Source organism: Gracilinanus agilis, chromosome 1 (genome assembly GCF_016433145.1).
Source record: "Gracilinanus agilis isolate LMUSP501 chromosome 1, AgileGrace, whole genome shotgun sequence".
Lineage (NCBI taxonomy): Eukaryota > Metazoa > Chordata > Mammalia > Didelphimorphia > Didelphidae > Gracilinanus > Gracilinanus agilis.
This window is the reverse complement of record NC_058130.1, coordinates 166,458,681-166,473,208: the sequence shown is the minus strand read 5'-3', so window position 1 is coordinate 166,473,208 and position 14,528 is coordinate 166,458,681. Positions and strand designations below refer to the sequence as shown.

The 14,528-nt window shown below is 38.6% G+C and overlaps 1 protein-coding gene across 1 annotated transcript in view; it reads right to left on the bottom strand.

Annotated features, from left to right (window-relative positions):
• Window positions 1–14,528, bottom strand: part of UNC13B (unc-13 homolog B) — a 269,311-nt gene that overhangs the window by 150,056 nt on the left and 104,727 nt on the right. The window contains exon 7 of the mRNA XM_044678148.1: window positions 1,370–1,604. Coding sequence (XP_044534083.1) covers window positions 1,370–1,604 — 235 coding nt within the window. The remainder of the gene's footprint in view (window positions 1–1,369; window positions 1,605–14,528) is intronic.

The window sequence follows — 14,528 nt, the reverse complement described above, 5'->3', positions numbered from 1 at the left end:
CTGAAATCTCCTGCACTGCACCTAGTAGAGTGCTGGGCACAAAGAAGGAATGCAGTAGATTCCCATTAGTGGAGGAATTTCCTTCAGCTGTGATTAGGAAGATCTGTGGAGCCAAGTTTTTGCTGTTCCAAGAAAGCAGAAACTGAATGTTAGAGATATTATTTCAAAATGTCTCTGCGTCCCAAGTGTGAGAAGAAGTATTATGACTCAAGTTTCAACTAGAACTGTCATCCTTCCAACATCCCTTCCACCAAATTAGGAAAGAGTTCATAAGTTTGGTGGTCATCTTAGTGGAAGAAATGCCAGTGAATGTGGACCTAATCAGCATTGGAAGGAGAGACAAGAACTAAAATAAACTTTCAAGAACAATTAAAAGCACAGGCAAATGACTAACTAATTAAACCAAAAGGCCAATTGATTTAATCAATCATTCAATAGTCATTTTTTCAAGAAGTATATAATATGATGGGGAAAACAACAAATAAATATTTATGTATATATACAAGACAGTTTAAAAGGGGGCTTACTCCAAGGAGATACTTCATGTTGAGGGTCCTTAGATTACAAAGAAATAGAATTTAGTTCTATGACAGGCAGGGGGAAAAAAGTCCCTTGGAAAGATCCTTAGAGAAGATCTTAAACTAGGGCAGCCTGCAATCCAATGAATGATTCTCTTAAAGAGAAAGCTGCCCATCAGACTGAGGGTCATGATTTTTATTCCATTGATGGCAGTGTGGCAAGATGGACAACAGGATAACAACATCAGATAGTAGATTTTATTTCAGAAACAGAAGGGATTAACTCAATTGGATCGTTGTTAAACAAATGAAATTCCAAGAAATGCTGCTGGATCTAGTATGGTCAGTTTACCCACATGCAGTCCCTTCTGCACAGTTATGGGTCTACCTCCCACCCTCATGACTTGGTGTGTTGGTATAGGTCTTGAGTATTTTTTCAATAACTTCCCAGAGAAAGATTTTGATGAAAAAGTACAAATCCAAACAGTCTACATAAAGCCCGTAGCTCAGAAGGTGACATTTCTGTATTTCCAGCTTAATTTCCAGTAATAGCTCCCAAATCCCTCCCATCGATGACCTATTTCTGCATGAAGTTTCACAGGAACGTGGGATAGAGAGGTTAAGAGGACTGCGGAGGCTCTCTAGTCCTGCCCTTTCATTTTAACAAATAAATTAACTGAGGCCCAGGGAAGTTAGCTGGTTTGTCCAAAGTTAAATGGATTGTAAGCATCAGAGGTCAAATTAGTACCCAGTTCTTTAGACTCCAGAGACCACAGTGCTTTCTATCTCCTTTACACAGAGACAGACAGACTACACACAAACACACACAGAATTTCATCCATAGTACCCACCTGAGGGCCCTCCGCTCTGGGTAATCAAAGTCATAGCTCTGCATGGAGTCATTGCAGGAGTCCCGAGAACTACCCTGAAGGAACAGATGCTGCTGCAGTCGGGCTGGCACTGAGAACTGGTGAACAGAGGCATTGGGCTGGGAAGTGGTATGATAGGGAGGAGGAATGCTGTTGCTGGTCTCACTGCGGTAGTCACTGTCTCGATCATCCACAGCACTATCAGGGTCCTCAAAAGCTGAGGAAGAATTGCAGTTAGTTCACAACACTCCAGTCTCCTTCCTTCAAGGCCTCCTTCCTCCTAACTTGTAGTTGTAAGCCTAGGCCATGAGAATATGTAAAACTGCTACATAGTGGCTCTTGGCAATCACTTAATACATAACAAAAACTCTTGTTGCTTCATCCTTCACTCCTATTCATATTACTCCCTAATTATCAAATATGACTAGCATTTGATTTCAACCTTAATTAATGGAAGAACTTAAGAAATTTCATTCCTTTAACAATATCCAACTTTTCTGAGATTATCCCTCTGCAGTTGCCATAACTCTTTTAAAAAATCTAAATCTTTAAGTGTCAGAAAGATCAGTAGAATCTCCTGATGACTTAAGCAATAACAGTTCACCTTGATACAAGGATTTAGTTTATAAATTGAACTGTTCTTAAAAGAACCTACAAGTTCATTTTTACAGGTATACTTTATATTATAATACAAGTATATTCTATTATTAGTATAATCTTTTTTTATATTTTTGTACAATTATTGTAATATAGTAGTACTATAATGTCAGTTAGGAGGTGCAATGAATAAAGTGCTGGCCCTGAAGTCAGGAAGACAACTTCATTAGTGCAAATCTAGCCTCAGATATTTACTAGCCATGTGATCCTGGTGAGTTGATTAACTTTGTTTGCCTCAGTTTCCTCATCTGTAAAATGAGTTGGAAAAGAAAGGGGCAAACCACTCTTATCTTTGCCAAGAAAAACCCAAATAGGGTCACAAAGGGTCAGACATGACTGAATATGACAAAATAAACAACAACAAATTATTATAATAATACAAGTATTATTGTCTCCATTTTACAGATGAGGTAGCAGAATCAAAAGTAATATGATTATCAATATTAACACCTGGACATTGGGTTGGAGGACATGGGTTCAAACCCCAGCTCTAGTACTACCTGGTATGATTCCTGGATAAGTCACACATCTTTTCTAGGTCTCAGTTTCCTCATCTCTATAGTGAAGAGACCAGAGTAGATGATCTATGATCCTTTTCATCTCAAAATTACATGCCCTCGTGATGAGCCTCAAATTTACACTTTTATTAAATGGAAGAGCCAAGGCTCCAATTCACATTGTCTGGTTTCCAGTTTATATACTCTATACCTTTAATTTGACAATGAAACTGTAAAGTTGTAAACCTGTATAGAAAATTATTTGCAAAAAATATGCCTGTTCCACTTTATACCTTCATCTAGACTGCCATTAATACATGTGAAGCTCTGATTCATCTTTGTAAAAATCTTTGAGAATTTAGCCCTAGTCAGATAATAGTTAATTAATAATTTGGTAATCATTAATGTCATCTTGATTACTTTGAGGGCAAATTATAAAATCTGTTTTTATTCCCAATTCCTATTGTTAATACCACAGTACATACATTCAATTTAATAAATATTTATTGAATACCTACTATGTACAAGGCACCGTACTATGATGGGCAGACACTGCACATGGACAATGAGTTGGGTTCAGAATTAAAACAGATGAAGAGAAGAAAAGGCTAAATCATACTTGGGATACACAAAAATTCTTCTGGAGGTTAACATATGAAAGTGAATTCTAGAAAACCATAATCTCTGAAAAATCAAAATGTGAGTGACCTTGAGGACAATAGAATGATGCATGATGTGTGAAATTAGTCTGCAGCATGTTTCCAAAAATTATCTGTATGAAAGAAGTGGTATAAAGGATATTTCCAAGGAAATGTTATTACTGGGTAAAAAAGATGGGCTGGGCATCAACTCAAGCATTGCACTAGTACCTATAAAAAGTAAAAAGACCTAAAGAAAGACCTATAGTACACCAGGATGAGGATTATGATGATGATGACAGCATTTACAAAGTGTTTAAACACTTGCAAAGCACTTTATAACTATTATCTCATCTCATCCTCACTATCACCCTGAGAGGTAAGTGCTATTAGTATGTCCATTTTACAGATTAGAAAACTGAGACAGGCAGAGGTTAAGTGACTTTCTCAGGGTCACATAGCTAGTAAGTGCCTGAGACTGAATTTAAACACAGGTCTTCCAAATTCTAGGTCTAGTACTCTAATTACTGTCTTGTACCACTTAGCTGTGAGAACATGAACAGAAATAAAAGCTCATGTAAGCAAAGACAGTGCTGCACTGCCCATATCAAAGATATGAAAGATCCATTGAAATTTGTTTTAAGTGTATATGTGTATATGCTGAATCATTCTAATGAAGTAAAAAACTAGTAGACATAGAAACTGTGAGAGCTTCTGGAAATATAGTAGTTGAAACTAAGATCAAACAATCGAAAGTAAAAAGTTAAAAATTCAAGGAAGAGAAATCTGATCGTTTTTCCTAGTCTTTCTTAATTTTAATGCCTTCCCTCAAAAATAATCTATGATTTGTCCCATATGTATCTTGTCTGTACATAGTTATTTGCATGTTGTCTCTCCCGTTGGACTACAAGAGTCTGTTTTTTGAGGGATTTCTTTCTTTCTCTTTAGCACTTGGCACTGTGCCTGGAATGCAGGAAGCGCTTAATACTTGTTGCCTCAACCTAACATGTCCAGCTTCAGTCATGTTTCCTCCATCTCCTAAGCCCAGATCAGAAAGCATCATCTCTTTCACTGTATTCTGAAGGAAAGAGCAGCAAAAAGAAATGCAAATTAAATCATTCAAGATGATTGTGAAAACATTGCCAAGTTTACTTGACAACAAAGATTACTATTCAATAGAATTTTCTCTGCCTCTCACACCAGTACCTGACTACATGCAGTGAAATGAACATTAACAGCTTTTGCAAATGTGTCAGCTAAAATGAACAAGTCAGACTTTGTGCAAAAATAAAGGCTTATTATACTGTGTTTTTAAGGCAGTTCAACATAGAAGCTCTTTGTTGTCACTCTTAAAAAAGGAAGCCATTTCTGACACCACCTTTGCCATCTGCTCTCCATCTGTCTGAGAGAAGTGATCCCAGGCAGTTTGTTCTCCTTTGGCAGGTTACTAGTTAGGAACTAGAGAAAACGACAGAGCAGACACAACAAAAATAACAAGGACAAAGGCCACAAGATTTTGCTTTACATACTATCAAGGGGCAGCTGAGTGGCTCAGTGGATTGAAAGCCAGGCCTAGAGACTGGAGGTCCTAGGTTCAAGTCCGGCCTCGGACACTTCCAGCTGTGTGACCTTGGGCAAGTCACTTGACCCCTACCGCCCACCCTTACCACTCCTGGGCCAAGGACGGTCCCTAGCCCGTATGAAAAAGGAGGAGGGTTGGGCATGGGGCTAGCAACCCCACCCTGTAAAAACTACATCTGCTAAAGAAACTGCAACCTAAAGTAGGGGCAGCTGGGCTAGCTCAGTGGATTGAGAGCCAGGCCTAGAGACGAAAGGTCCTAGGTTCAAGTCCGGGCTCAGACACTTCCCAGCTGGGTGACCCTGAGCGACTGTGTCCCATTGCCTACTGGTTGTGGCCCTATGCTTGTGGCCCTATGCTCCTAGAATGGAGTCCCAGGATAAAAAAAAAAAAAAAACAACTATCAAGATAGCTGTAGAAGTAGCTGAAAAGAACCATCAGATATAAGAAGGGCCTAAAAAGCTGCAAGACAAGTCTGCATGACTCATCTCAATGTATGAAATGGAAGAATAACTGTGAAATTCTTCTGTCAATCACCTATTGGGACTAATTCTGAGGAACCTAGTTCCAAATAAAGGCAGTCTCAGGTTTTTAAATAGAGATTTGGCTTCTACAATTTCTCTAGCCACGCATTTTCCCCACATGCAATGATAACTAGTAGATGGGAAATGCTTTAATGATGTAGGACACTCATAAAAGCTCATTGTTTTGTTTCCACTCATTGAAAATATAGATCTAGCCTTGGAATCTCAAAGTTACCTAAACTCTTGGCTCCTTCCAAATGCCATTAGAGTCAATTTTATTACCCTCAGAGAAAGTAGCATACAACCCCGCTTCTGGGACGCCACTGGAAAATTTGTACTTGATATTTACCTGGTGAGCAAATCACCAACATTGCTGACACAAAATAAAAGGGATTTCAAACGAATGGAAGACATTGTAAATTGCCACTCAACACTAGTCATGATAATAAGTTGGCAATTATAGAGCTCTTATGGTTTACAAAGTACTTTACCATAGATTATTTCATGTCATTGATGTCTAACATAAAGACTAAAGATGGTAGAGATTGGACTTAATGATCATTTACTGAGATGTCATGTCATTTGTGGGAATTAACTAGTATTATCTAGTAGAATGTATAAAATTAACCTTGAGCTTCCTGGAGAGATTTAATGTTTAAAATTAGTGGATTTTCATTTTACTCACGAATGCCCTTGAATCAGAAAGTTTAGGTAGACAACCTTTTGGATCTGAGCTGGAAATCCCTCTTCCAGATTTAATTTTTCCCATATATAGAATATTGATTCTCCTATACATATAATAGCATAAAATATATTATATACATAAAAGATATACCATTTTCTACCAATCTCTAATTAGAGAGATGCACAGTGAAGAGGTTTGTATTTAGAGGCAACATAAAAGATTATAGATCTAGAGCTGGGACAGAATTTTGTTTTAAATCCTTACTTTCTATCTTAGTATTAATTCCAAGAAAGAAGATGCAGCAAAAGGGCTATGCAATCAGTATTAAGTGACTTGCTCAGAGTCACATGGCTAGGAAATATCTGAGGCCAAATTTGAATCCAGGTCCTCCTTACTCCAGGCCTACCTACTATGTTACCTAGATGTCCTATGGGACAGACTTTAAAAGTTATTGAGTTGAACTTGGTTGTTTTACAGAGGAAAATTAAGTGATTTGTCAAGGGTTCTCCTGTAGCAAAGGGAAATACCTAGATTTGGCCCTAGCTTATTTAAGTGCCCAAATCTGACACTCTTTCCACTGTACCCTGAAACTGTGTTACATGTCCACACTATAAAATGAAATTTGGCAAAACCTAGAATCTGAATTTCCAATCCTGAAGCTATGCTTACAGTCTCCCAGGGTGACTTAGGGAGCATTGATGGCCATTTCAGTAAAGGCTAGACTAAAACTATACCTACAATCTCTTCAAAGGCACAATAGATGTTAAAGGTTTCTTTTGTTCTCCAGGCAGAGGGGAAGAAGCTACAATGTGAGAACATCACTGTGACTACACTAGGACAATCCTCCAGTGGTGCAAATCACTGGAAATTAGGTAAGCTACTGCTAAGGCCATGGGACATCTTCCACAAGGCATACAATGTATTTACATGCACAGAATTAGAAGATGCCTTGTCCAAAAGGTTACAGGGTAAGATGAGGATTTACTGGATTATTCTACTCTCCAATTTACAAAGCATTTCCATGAACTTCATTAAATAATGAGATGCTGATGAAAATCTGAGGGAGGAAGTAGTGCAAGGCACATAGGCTTTCTCTCAAGAAGTTTAAATTGTTAATGCTTACTAGCTGAAACAAGACAGCCTCTCTCAGTACACAGAGTACAACAAAGACTTAAAATAGCAGGCAGCCAAAGCTCAAAGGCATCTAAATTTGGAAACCTGTACTTTTTACCTGGTCAATGAAACCTGTTCAAGCAAGTTGGCATGCATTAGCAAAGAAAGAGAGACTTTGGCCATGGTTATTTTATCCCCTGATGAAATTTGATTTGAAATCCACCCTTACCACTCCCCAACACTCCCCCCAAATAAATCAGGGAATAAAGCCGGTTTCTCTTTCTATGAACTTAGTACCCACACAAAGGGAAAGGATGCAGGAAAAAGAAACTTCTCTCAGTTCTGGATTGTTAAAGCATACAGGCAGCTCACCAGCTTCTCAATGGAAAGAGAACATATATAATAGAGAGACGAACGTGGATTTTGACATGTCCATGTGAGAGTACTAGAACATGTACAAGGTAACAGTTAAAAGAACCTTTAAGGGAAAGGTCCTGGGGCAAAAGAAAAGATAGCAAACAATCCAAATCTGTTCAGGAAAAAAGGCTGAGGAAGGAATAAAAAGGAAATTCAGAGACCTCTTCAGTAGTGAGAATTAAGATCTTCCATAGAAATGCAGGGCTCGAGCCAAGTGTCCCAATTACTGACTCAGTTCCCTCTTCCACTACTTTTCAGTCCCTGTTCCCTTGCCAATCTGGGGGACTGCCTAATATTCCCAAGAAAATTCTTAATATTGTCTAAAGGAAAGAAGTAAAGGGCAATTTCTAAAAAGCAAAGTTGGAAGCAAACAGGTAGAAAGGAAATGGGGGAAGGAGATGACAAGGAATAGGAAAGCAGGACTGGGAAAGAGGGAAAGAGGAAAAAGAAAAGACATAATGAACCTACAACTACTTTTTTCATCCTAACTGCCTATAACGATCAGACTTTTGGCATCATCCATCTGGCACCAAATGAGTAATGGTTTTATACCAAAGAAAGAACTGGGGGAGAATTTTCACAACCACTCATGTTTGCCTAAGAAATTTGTTCTTCTTGTTCAGAGAGATACTGCCTCCTCTCCTGCAACTTACCTGACAGCACTATTTATAATGAAAACCAACAACCACAACTGGGACTTGTCATCTCTCTCGAAGGCAAAAGCTTCAGTCTGGAAAAGATCAGACTAGAGACAGAAAAAAAAACCCACCAGACCTAGAAAATTCATTTGTTCATTTATTCATCCATCCAGCAAATATTGACTCAATATCTAATGTGGGCAAAGTACTGTGTCTAGCATTGTGGGATTGAACAAAGATGTGTCAGACATGGTGTTGGTCCTTAAAGTGTTTATAAGCTAGTAGATAACATATATCCATATAAAAATTCTAATGCTAAATAATGTGTGATAAACCTAGCAGATAATAGCTGCTTGTTGAAATCAACTGAATAAATACATGAGTCACAGAGTGATAAAAGAGTTTACCATTTTCAGCTGGGGATGGTCAGAAAAGCCTTTATGAAAGAGGTCACATCTGAATTGGGCCCTGAAGGAGAATAATGAGATAAGGGAAAGAAAGAGGACATTGTGCATGGCATAAGTAAAAGCAGAAGAGATGGGAAAGCACAGGCCATAGTTAGGGACTAATGAATAATTATTACACAAATACATTTTTCTTCAATTGCAATGTCCAATTTCTTCTTCTATTATTCTATTTTAAAACTTTCAATCATCTAAAAACAAGAGTAAGCCAATCATTCTATACTGATGGTGACAAATGTTCTGGGTTAGAATCAAATAAAATTTTTACAAGATTCATTAAGAGTGTAGAGTTTGTCTTTTTGACCATCATCTGTCAGATTGCTTTAATGGCCCATACCTAACCAGAATGACCACATTAAGTTTATCAGACAATCAGCATAACCAATCTGGCACTAGAAATCTGTTAAAAAGAAATACTTTGCTAAATATATGGATTCTCAGATCAAAGATGCCAAACTAGGCTGCTGCAAATGTCTGTTAAGACCAGGCTATTTTTGAAGAAGAAAGAAGGGCCATCTCCCCAAATGCTACAAAAAATGGACTTTGGCCAGAAACACATTCACTCTTCCTACCAAATGGACTAAGGATTAATTTTTAAAACTGACAATCAGGCTCCATCCTTTTGCCCTCAGCCCATTTTCCCCAGTTAAGGCAGAATGTAGGGGATGCTTTTTGCAAGGCCACTAGTCATCATGTCAGTTTCTCAAAGCATGAGCCTGTTATCATAATTTTTTTTAAACCCTTACCTTCCATCTTGGAGTCAATACTGTGTATTGGCTCCAAGGTAGAAGAGTGGTAAGGGTAGGCAATGGGGGTCAAGTGACTTGCCCAAGGTCACACAGCTGGGAAGTGTCTGAGGCCAGATTTGAACCCAGGACCTCCCATCTCTAGGCCTGGCTCTCAATGCACTGAGCTACCCAGCTGCCCCTGTGACTTGTATTCTTATCAGTAGCTAATAAAACATTGTAGACAGGTCAAGCAAAGGAGCTCTCCCCAGCGCTTATGGGAATTTGCATTATTGGGTCTTTCTAGCTAAAGAAACTAGGAATTTGGTTTTCATTTTGGTTCAAAAAGCCTTTAAGAAACTAATTAGAAGTATACCAGTACATATGCCATTCTGTCCTCGGGAAATTATCCTATGAGACACAAAAGAAGGAAAGACAACCTAATGTTATACTTGTCTGCAAGAATAGCTAGATTCTTGAGGCAGAGGGTAGGATGAGAGAAGGATGATAAAAGGAAGGACTGAGAAACTTAAAAAGAATTAAAATATTTACATACTCTGCTGTTCTCCCCATCCCAGATAGGTCCAGTTACCTGAAGAAACCACAATAGGCAGCAAAGAAGAAGAATAAAAAAAAAGACAACTTCAGAAATAATGAAAAAAGCTAGTTAACCTAATAAAATACCTTGTTAAACACTTAATCATTGAGCTACAAAGAACTTTAAAAAGATATCCAGTCTAGCCCCCACCTTATTTTACATATGGGAAAATCAAGGCCCAGAGAAGTGGTAGCTTCTCTAAGATCACACAACTACTAGAATTAATACAACTGGTAAAGCATCAATATTATATAAGATATAAGGCACATGTCGGTTCTAAGCATTAAGGCTATCTCCAAGACCCTCTCTCTTACATGTCTCCTGGTCATTCTCAAGTCACATCCAAAGAGTATGGGGGAAAAAACTACTTCCTCTTATATATTAATCTCTTCTTAGCTTAATTCCCCTCTGAGCACAGCCACACAGGAGCACACATCTGTGTGAAGTAAATTATTTAGGGGATGTGGATCCCGCACACCCTAGTGGTGGAGCACAGGAGTCACAGAGTCATATGGCGTGCCACTGCCCCAGGGAGAATCAAATCTAGCCCTAAAGTTAGAAAGGCTGAGGTTTTGACCTCAACCTCTTCCTCTCCTCCTCCCTCCCTCCCTCTCTTCCTCTCTGTTTCTCTCTCTCTCTCTCTCTCTCTCTCTCTCTCTCTCTCTCTCTCTCTCTCTCTCTCTCTCCATATACATATATATACATATATATATGTATATATTTCCCTCTCTTTACTAATAAATGTTGATAAATCTGGTAATAATTCTTCAGATTAATTTTTATTTATAACACATCCTTATCCACATCATCTCACAGTCTGACTGAAATGCCTTAGATTCAAGGAACTTTTTACTCAGAAGAAGGAGAGCATAATTTTTTTTAACTTTTAATTTTTATAACATGGTTGGGACTGCCACCAGCAGTGAGAAGCTTTGGAAGTGGCAAGACTGCATACATAGCATACATCTAAAACAGAACATTATTATTTGTCAGAGTCCCAAAGTAACTTAACTTAGAATTTTAATAGTCATTTAATAACAGAGGCTCCATTAAAACACAGGAGGAAACAGGCAACCTTTTATACTCATTTTTTTTACTAGGTATTTTGTTTTGACACAGTCACTTCCCAGCAAATAATTCTCTCTCTCTCTCTCTCTCTCTCTCTCTCATTCTTACTACCTTCTGTTAAAAAATAATTAGCTAACCCAAACTACTTAATGGAATGATTATGATTGACAGTATGTATCATCTTTCTTTTTCATATATACTCTTAAAAAAGCACAATAAACGAAGCAAATGTCTACAGTTAATGTATGAAAAATGTTATTTAGAACAGGCAGAAGGAACAAGGCCAAGTCATATTGGGCCATAAGAATGTCAGCAGAAAGAAAAAAAGGAATAACTTGGAATTTGTGTTCTTTGGGAACTGATTTCAGTTTAAACATGGCCTTCCAGATTTTGATATGATTCCAAACAGGATCCCTAGAGAACAGAACTCTGAAAACTCCCAACAAGATCTCTGTAATTGTGAAAACTGGCCCCTGAAAGTCCCTAAATGAGTCTCTACAATTACAAAGGGCTAGTCATTCTGGACATAGAAAAGAGGGATAGAATGAGGTCTAGTCATTCCCAAACTTCTGCAGCACTCCACTAGCAAGAGAGAAGAGCTTGATTCTCATATATAACAAACAAATCTGGAGTCTGATTCACTTCCTGGACTGACCCAAAATAAAAAGATTGGGAAACAAAAAATGAACAAATATCCTGATACTTTCAAAGTTAAAGAAAAAAATATGTCCTGGTATCAAATCAGTTGACCCCAGGGCATAGTTTTGGAGCTAGCAAGATTTCAGTTCAAATACTACTCATTACCTAACTCCTTCCCAGTCACTTACTAGCTATACAGATATAAAAGAACAAGTCTTTTAACCTCTCTGTGACTCAGTTTCCACATATTTTTAAAAGGACATTAGATTCGATGTTATCTAAGGTCTTTTCAGCTCTAAATTTTGCTCTGTTATTTAAAAAATTACAGGATAACAGGATCACACTTTAAAGCTAGAAGGAAACAATATGGTACTAGCTAAGAGACAGAAGAGAGGATCAGTGGAATAGACTTGGGGTTAATGACATCAGCAAGACAGTGTATGATAAACCTGAAGAGCCCAACTTTGGGGACAAAAATCCACTATTTGACAAAAACTGTTGGGAAAATTGGAAAGCAATATGGGAGTGATTAGGTTTGGATCAACATCTCATACCCTACACCAAGATAAATTCAGAATGGGACTTGAATATAAAGAAGGAAAATATAAGTAAATTAAGTGAACACAGAATAGTATACTTGTCAGATCTATGAGAAAAGGAAAATTTTAAAACCAAGCAAGAATTAGAAAAAAATTACAAAATGTAAAATAAATAATTTTGATTATATTAAATTAAAAACTTTTGTACAAATAAAAACAATGCAACCAAAATCAGAAGGGAAATAACAAACTGGGAAAAAATCTTTATAACAAAAAATTCTGACAGAGATCTAATTACTCAAATATACAAGGAGCTAAATCAATTGTATAAAAAAATCAAAGCATTCCCCAAATGATAAATGGGCAAGGGACATGAATAGTCAATTTTAAGATAAAGAAATCAAAACTATCAATAAGCACATGAGAAAGTGTTCTAAATCTCTAATAATTAGAGAAATGCAAATCAAAACAACTCTGAGGTATCACCTCACACCTAGCAGATTGGCTAAAATGACAGCAGGGGAGAATAATGAATGTTGCAGGGGATGTAGCAAAATTGGGACATGAATGCATTGCTGGTGGAGTTGTGAACTGATCCATCCATTCTGGATGGCAATTTGGAACTATGCTCAAAGGGCTATAAAAGAATGCCTGCCCTTTGATCCAGCCATACCATTGCTAGGTTTGTACCCCGAAGAGATCACAGATAAAAAGACTTGTACAAAAATATTTATAGCTGTGCTTTTTGTGGTGGCAAAAAACTGGAATAGGAGGGTATGCCCTTCAATTGGGGAATGGCTGAACAAATTGTGGTATATGCTGGTGATGGAATACTATTGTGCTCAAAGGAATAATATACTAGAGGAATTCCATGTGAACTGGAAAGACCTACAGGAATTGATGCAGAATGAAAGGAGCAGAGCCAGAAGAACATTGTACACAGAGACCAATACACTGTGGTAAGATCGAATGTAATGGACTTCTGTGCTAGCAGCAATGCAATGACCCAGGACAATTCTGAGAGATTTAGGGAAAAGAACGCTACTCACATTCAGAGGAAGAACTGCAGGAGTGGAAACACAGAAGAAAAACAACTGCTTGAACACATGGGTTGATGTGGACATGATTGGGGACATAGACTCGAAACTACCACACCAATGCAACTATCAACAATTTGGAAATAGGTCTTGATCGATGACACATGTTAAAACCAGTGGAAATATGTGTCGGCTATGGGGTGGTGGGGAGGGTCAGGGGGTGAAGGGGAAAGTAAGAACATGAATCATGTAACCATGGAAATTTTTTCTAAAAAATAAAATATTTAAAAAAATAAAGCTGCGACTTCCGGGTTAAGATGGCGGCAGAGTAAGAAGCAGCTCTTAACCTCTCCTGACCAAAACACACAAAACTCCTCAAGGGGAAATAAAAACAAGTCCAGACGAACGGAGGAACCCCACAACAGGGCACAGCGTGGAAGGTACGTGGAATCGAGGCATTTCCATGCTATAAAGGGCTCTCACTAAATCGCGGGCTGAGCAACCGCCCCACCCCCACCCCCTCCACACTCATCTATAGCTCCGAACCCAGCTAAAAAGAAATAGGGCAAGTTTGGGGCACCCATCGAGTCATCAGCAGCTCCGGGACCTGTTCCTGAGAGCAGCAAGACTTAGGACCCCATTAAGCCAAAAAAGGCATGCGAAATCTGAGCGCGGGAGCAGGACGCAGGGCGCAGAGCGCAGGCTGAGCAGAGCGCAGGCACTGCGGAGGCGTGGGTGGAGGCAGACACAGCCAGGAACTAAAGCCTAAGTGGGGAACCAGTGTGGACGGGTATACGACTGTGGAAGCAGCGCCCTGAGACTTGTAAAGGAACCTGCAGCAGAGGATCAAGCAAGGGGGCCCACCAGGGGGCTTGACCTTGGAAAAAACCAGAACTCAGACCTCAGGAGCCAATAGATCGCTGACAGACACTGAGCGCGAGGATAAATCTGAGAAGCTGCTGGGCTAATGATGGCTACTCAGTCACAGGAAGTTCAGAAGAGAAAGAATAATAACAAGAAAAAGAAGTCTTTAACACTCGACAGCTTTTACACAGAGAAAATCCAGACAACCGAGCAAACAGAGGAGGAGAACAAACAAGCATCCAGACCCTCCCCAAATAAGGAAAACTCCTCACAAGCTATGGAAGAGTTCAAAACTGAGATTTTGAGGAAAATGGAAGAGATCTGGCAAGAAAATAACAGTTTAAAAGGTAGAATCTTGCAACTGGAAATTGAGGCTCAGAAACCAAATGAACTGATAAGCAAATTGAACACAAGAAATGACCAGATTGAAAAGGAATACCAGAAGATTATGGCCGAAAA